We start from the raw sequence: 6,396 nt of genomic DNA on the forward strand, positions 1-6,396 counted from the left end.
GGGCGGGGGGGGGCGGGGCCTCTGCAACTTACCTGGCTGCTTCTTGCTCCTCATGGCCCGACTGAGGAGCAGGGGGCGGGGCTTGTTGCATATGCCCGCCCCCAGGCTCCTTACTGCCGGAGCTCCGCTCCTGTGCGCTCCCGCAGGAAATGACCCCTGGTGGGTACTACACGTTAACCGGAGAGCTCAAGTCTACAGAGAAAACTAGAAAGCCACAGAGCTCGGCCCCTAACACCTTGCCTCCCTAACTTCCAGACACTTGCTTCTGGTATGCACCAGAGAAGTCCTGATATAAAATCTGTCGAGGGTTGTAGTTCCCCCTGGGGAACAGTTTGTTCAGAAATATTCCAAACACAAGTCATATAATAGTTTTGAAAATAGCTGGGGGACTGCATGACTTGTGTTTGGAATGTTTCTGAACAGATTGCTCCCTCCCCTGCATAACAGCTTCTAAAAGGATAGCTTGGGGGGGGGGGACTACAGCAAGACCATGACCAGAGACAGACCACAGCATTAGATAGGACAGGTTGTACTTAATTCCCCAATTCTCCCACATCCCTGCCCCCAAAGGCTCTTATCAGTGAAAGTAGCTGCAGATGGTTTCAGATGAGAGAGAGAGAGAGCTGTTGTCTAACTGTTTCCTTTCCAGCCCTTTGTCTGCTCAAGACCTTCTCCAAATCACCCCCATTATCTTACTTCAGTTTTGCAGACAAGCAGGGAAGTAAGGGGTTAAGAAGCCCTCCCAGCCAGACATCACTAGTCGCTTCTTTCCCTGATGACAGTCAAGAGCCAAACTTCTTGTCATTCACAGATCCCGTCGCCATCTGAACTCATCCCTCTGTTGCCTCTGGAACATTCAATGTCACCGTGGATTTTACCAACAGCTGTTATTTCACTGCTAGTGAAATGAACGGGGTACCAGAGGCAGCCAAAGACTGGTCTGTGCCAGGAAGGGATTGCTTCCGAACACAAAGCAAAGCGGTCGGGAATACCATAATGTGACTTTTTAGCACCAGTCTTTAAAGAACCGCTTCCAAAGGCTCTCAGAAGAGTCAGTGCTGGGAGCCCAAGGAGAGATTTATAAATGCATCCAATAAAACATTTATTCTACACTTAAGCTGCAAACACATAACCTCTGTGACAGCACAAAGCCAGTGAGTCAGCACACAAGAGAAGAGCCGCTGTCACAGAGGCCAAGCAGCGGGTGTCTCTCTTAAGGGCCTTTCGTGTAAACCCCACCACAGGGAATAAGCAGATTAGAACACCCAGGGGCCGCAGCAGCCTGCTTGGAAAGCCTAATTATTCCCGCATGCGTATGGCTAACCACACACAGGGGAAGAAAGGAACAGGAGCCATTTAGCAATTTCCAGCTGTCGGCTCCATTGATCAGAGAGGCCATCGCTGTCTTATCGATGAGCCAGGCTAAGATGTTTTTCCCCCCTCCCCTCCCCACCCCATTGATTACAAATTTGCAGCAACCAGAGAGGAAATGTGACCTTTCCCAAACCATAAGTTGGTAACCACAGAATGAAAGTGCAATGGAAAATCACTCTAACACTGAAAAATCAGCAGTTCTGTAGTTTTCCGTTCTAAGAGCACCCCACAAGGGAGGCAGAGATGAGAGAAGCTACAGAAACACGCAACACAATCAGAACACCTGCATGAAGATTCAGCGCAAGTCTGCCCGTTCCTTATCTTTCAACACAAAACATTTCCAGCACCCATCACATGCAAATGCAGACAGGTGCCCTTACCTCAAACCACCCCCTGACTGGTGCCAGAAAACAGGCCAGACCATTAAAAAAAAGCTGAATGGCTTATGATGTGTGCTTGCTTTTCTTTTATCTGGCATTTCACGCAAAGTACCAGATACCCAGATGTGGTTCTGGTGGACAATCTACAGCAGTCTGTTGCAGCAAGGAACAAAGAGTCTTGTGACACCTTAAAGGCAAACACATTTATTGAAGGAGAAGCTTTTATGGGTTAGAACCCACCACACCCAGTGCTCAAAGATACACTTCATGCATCCAAAGAAGCGGGCTTTAGGCCCACAAAAGCTCCTGCTTCAACTCCTTTTTGTTACTGATGAGATATTCTGCAACAAATTTTGGACTGTTCCAGGCTAGTGAGATCTTGGAAAATAAGCAGGGTCAGCCCTAGTTAGTAGTTAGATGGGAAAGGACCAAGGAAGAACAGAGTTGCTACACAAACCCAGGCCATGGCAAACCACTGCTGTTTGCCCTGAAAATCCTAGGGGTTTTCGGCTGTAATTTGAGGGCACTTTCCACCACCAAATTTGGGAAGATAAAGATCACCACACAGGGGTCTACTGATGACAGATGTGAATGTAAGCATTCAGTGGCAGATGACCAAAAGGTGGAAGAAATTTACACATTTGGGGACACTCAACCGGGCATTAGGGGATTTGCATGTGAATGGCAACATTACGATATCAGACATATATCCACGGGGGGAATAATTATATCTTCTTAAATGCATTACTTGCACAAATACACACACCTCAGGTACACGCACTCCTCATACCCAATCCAGATCTCCTGCCCCCATTGGACATGCAAAAGTAACACTCTGCATTCCTCCAGCACTTCCAACGTCCAGAGGCCTCCACCCCCCTCCTCTTGCTCCAGGTCCAGCCCCTCCCCACACACACACCAAAAGCCACCCGCGTAAGGCTCTCTGCTTCAGCCTAGCCTACCTCGCAGGGCTGTTGTGAAGACGACACACTCTGGGTTCGACCACACCCACTCCCTCACAAAACTCATCCCCGGGAATGTCCTCTGCTTCAGCCTAGCCCACTTCACAGGGCTGTTGTCAGGACAAACCAGGGAACAGGGAACCCCACCCCTTGCAAAAAGGACGGGACATCAAGCCCGGTGCAGGAAGGCCTGGGTGATCATCCCCACGTTGCCAGCGACGGGCCTAAGGACAGCGATACCGCTTGCACCCCCAGATGAAGCCGCGAGAGGTGGGCGCCTTCCAGCCCCTCCCCAAGCCCTCTGCCCACGCTCAGAGGCACCCCCGGGAAACCGGTCTCCTCAAAATGGCGCTTCACGCTCCCCATCAAAGCCAGAACGCCCATCCAGCGCCCATCCAGGCGGTACCTGCTGATCTGGATGGCGCCCGGGCCGGGGGGCGACATGGTCGCGGCGATTCCCCCGCTGTCGAGACCCCGGGCGAGCTGCATGGAGGGGCGGCGAAGGCGAGAAGGTCGGCTGGAGAGGAGCGCGAAAAGCCGGCAGGACCGAAGGCTGGCGGAAGGGAGGGGCGGGCAGAGGGGCGGAGCCTCCTGAGCACGGCACGCCCATCTCTCCTGGGATTGGTTTTCCGCCGCGGTTCTCAGCCGGCTCGCTACTCTCTCCTCCACCCAGCCAAACTCGAACTCGTTCCTCATTGGCCGGCCTCCTCTCCGAGCCACGCCCAACCGACACCACCGGCCCATGCGTGCTGCTGGCACACGTGACCCCCACCAAGGCGGTGGCTTTTTAGGGAAAGGGGAGCGGCTGCTGCTGAGAACTTCGGGTTCTCGAGTGAACTCTTGAGGGGCAAACCGAAGCGGGGAAGCAGCTAGGACGGTGGTTTGTGCGGGTGGGTGGAGGGAGGGAGCACTTTAAGACCAGCAAAGTTTTATTCAATCGAGGTGTGAGCTTTCGTGTTCATGCACACTTCCTCAGATGCAGTGAAATGGAATTTACCAATCCATACATACAGGCAGAGGTTGAGCAGTAAATTAGCATACAAAATAATTAAGATATTTATCAGACTCAGGAACAACAAGCTTGGTTTATGTGGTTAAAGGTAAAGGTTCCCTTGCTCGAAAGCCAGTCGAATTCGACTCTAGGGTTGCGGTGCTCATCTCCATTTCAAAGCCGAAGAGCCAGCGCTGTCCGAAGACGTTTCCATGGTCATGTGGCCGGCATGACTAAACACCAAGGCGCACGGAACGCTGTTACCTTCCCACCGAAGTGGTACCTATTTATCTACTTGCAATTTCTTGATTTCGAGCTGCTAGGTTGGCAGGAGCTGGAACTAGAGACAGGAGCTCACCCTGTCTTGCGGCACCCGGGTCTTGAACCACTGAACTACTGACCTTCCACAGCCTGCAGTTCAGCGTCTTAACCACTTAACCATTTAACATAATGAAGATGTTTTAACAGATGCAAAAACCAGAGATAACAAGTTAAGTCCATAGGGCCATCATTTGTGGGGGGAGGGGGAGTTAACGAAGATTTTTCTCCCTCGCAGCCCCATTTCGCAATCAAAGTGATGGAGATGTCTTCCTGATGGCATAGGGCCTTATGGAGCTTTCGCACAAAGAATGTGCCGTCATCGAATGAAAACCGGAAATGATGGTTCTTGATCTTCCGTCTCAGTGTATGGGATGAAAGGCTGCATCGCAAAGCTTGGTGGGGATGACGTCGCAAAGAGGGTGGCATTATTGCTGCAATTATTAGTCTTATTAGTAGTAGACTGATGTAGCAAAACAGAAGTCCAGTGGTACCTTGAAGACTAACAACGTTAATTTCAATATGAGCTTTCTTGTGACGGCTCACTTGGAAATCAAACTGACAGTCCTTATGGGCCAGGTTACAAAAGGGAAGAAGAGTTAAAGTAAAGGGTTAATTCCTTGATGAGCCTTCAAGTGTAGATTTACTACCGTAGGTGGAGGAAAAGAATGCAGAGTCATAACACTGAGAAAGATCAGAGATTTGGACAGATAAGCAAGGCGATGATACCTTGAAGTGAAAATTTGCTGATACTGGTACAAGGTTATGGCTTGGTAAGGGCAGCCAATCAAAATGTTTATAAAGTGGGCCCTGTAGAGTTGTTAGAGATTGAGGTAAGGAAATCAAAGGCAGGATGACATGCAGTGTTTGATGAGTTCTAATTCAGCACTTTCACCTTTGAAGTTTTCTTTCCAGAACAATTCTTGCTCCCCACTCATCGTTTGTCATTGCTCAGTCTATTTCAGACGTACAAAGAAGCCACACTTCGACATTTTCTGATGGGATTCACACATCTCTACCTATAAACAAACACCCACTTCCTGCGTATGAGGAAGAGTTATGCAGCCCACAGAACTTTATGCACAACAACATATTTTGGTTATTCTTGAAAGACCGCCTCAGGATTTGTAGTTTAACAACGCGATCCTAAGAACATTTTCTTGGGAATAAGCCGCACAATGGGCAGACATCCCTCCCTACTCAATTGGATTTTGTATATTGTTTAAATGTAAATGTATATTGTTTAAATTTAAATTGTAATGGCCAATGGCTACACAATAAATTTTACTACTACTACTACTACTCAATTGGATTTGGTTGGACTGTTTAGGAGTCTTTCTAAGAATCTTCGTAAATTCGTAAATTGCTGTACCGCATCCTCCCTCTAGGTGGTGCTAGCATTCAGCAAAACTATTGTAGCTTCCTCCAGCCAACGCTTTGTTTCCTTCCTCGCCCCAAAGCAGGCGGGAAAGATCTGGATAGCCGCTCATCGGTCGTCCCCCTCCCTCCGTGCCATATGGAAGACGCAGCAGCACAGTTCACTATATGCAAATTTAAGCAATGAAAATTTTGGAGCAAATGTTTCAGTACTCGACCCCAGAGCAGTAGGGCTTCATACATTAGTAGGATTACCATAGTTTGAAAAGCAAAGAAAGAATAAGACATATTTCCTCACTACTTCCAACAACTGATCGCTTTGACAAATCTCATTTTAAGTACCCCAGCTATTTAAGTACTCCGCCATGACCACGTGTGCGACCGTTGGGCCATGTGGTCATGCAAAGTCCTGAATCTTCGCTCCGAGAGAACAATAGCCAAGCGGATCCTAGCCCGCACCTATCAGAGGGCCAGGTCCGCAGCCGAGAGCCTATGGGACTCTCTCTCTCTCTCTTTTTTTTGTTAAATTTAAAAATATGACAAAATTTACATTAAAAATAACTTCAATAATCCCCCGGGTTCCCCTCACCCCCCCATAATTAAAAAAGGTTCATATAAGCTACTTTATAAAACAACAAGGATCTAACTGAATAAATTACTATAACTACACTCCACAGAACAGACTGTAGACCTAACATGAGGCTAATCAGAGATTTATCAGGTCCAAATTATCAGCCGTAGTGGGAATCACAGCTTGCGACTTCAGGTAGTCTAGGATTGGTGCCCAAGTATGAAACAGTCGTCATTTATAGGTGGCATGTGTTTCTCGTAGGATTTTATCAGTCAATTTAGCAATTATAAAGCAGTCCCATATCCTATTTTGCCAAGCTGAGATAGAGGGATCCCTACTATCCTTCCACTTAGCCGCGATTTCCATCTTTGCTAAGGCAAGTAGAGTCAGGACTGAGAGCCTATGGGACTCTCGGCTATTGTA

The 6,396-nt window shown here is 48.4% G+C and overlaps 1 protein-coding gene across 2 annotated transcripts in view; it reads right to left on the minus strand.

Moving 5' to 3' along the window:
• ACOT7 (acyl-CoA thioesterase 7) overlaps window positions 1–3,273 on the minus strand; it is an 86,947-nt gene extending 83,674 nt beyond the window's left edge. For both annotated transcript variants that reach the window (XM_015411377.1, XM_015411376.1), the window contains exon 1: window positions 3,123–3,273. In XM_015411377.1, coding sequence (XP_015266863.1) covers window positions 3,123–3,205 — 83 coding nt within the window. In that variant the 5' untranslated portion in view covers window positions 3,206–3,273. The remainder of the gene's footprint in view (window positions 1–3,122) is intronic.
• Between the last annotated feature and the right edge of the window lie 3,123 nt (window positions 3,274–6,396).

Source organism: Gekko japonicus, unplaced genomic scaffold (assembly GCF_001447785.1).
Source record: "Gekko japonicus isolate JY-2015 unplaced genomic scaffold, Gekko_japonicus_V1.1 scaffold2653, whole genome shotgun sequence".
Classification (NCBI taxonomy): domain Eukaryota; kingdom Metazoa; phylum Chordata; class Lepidosauria; order Squamata; family Gekkonidae; genus Gekko; species Gekko japonicus.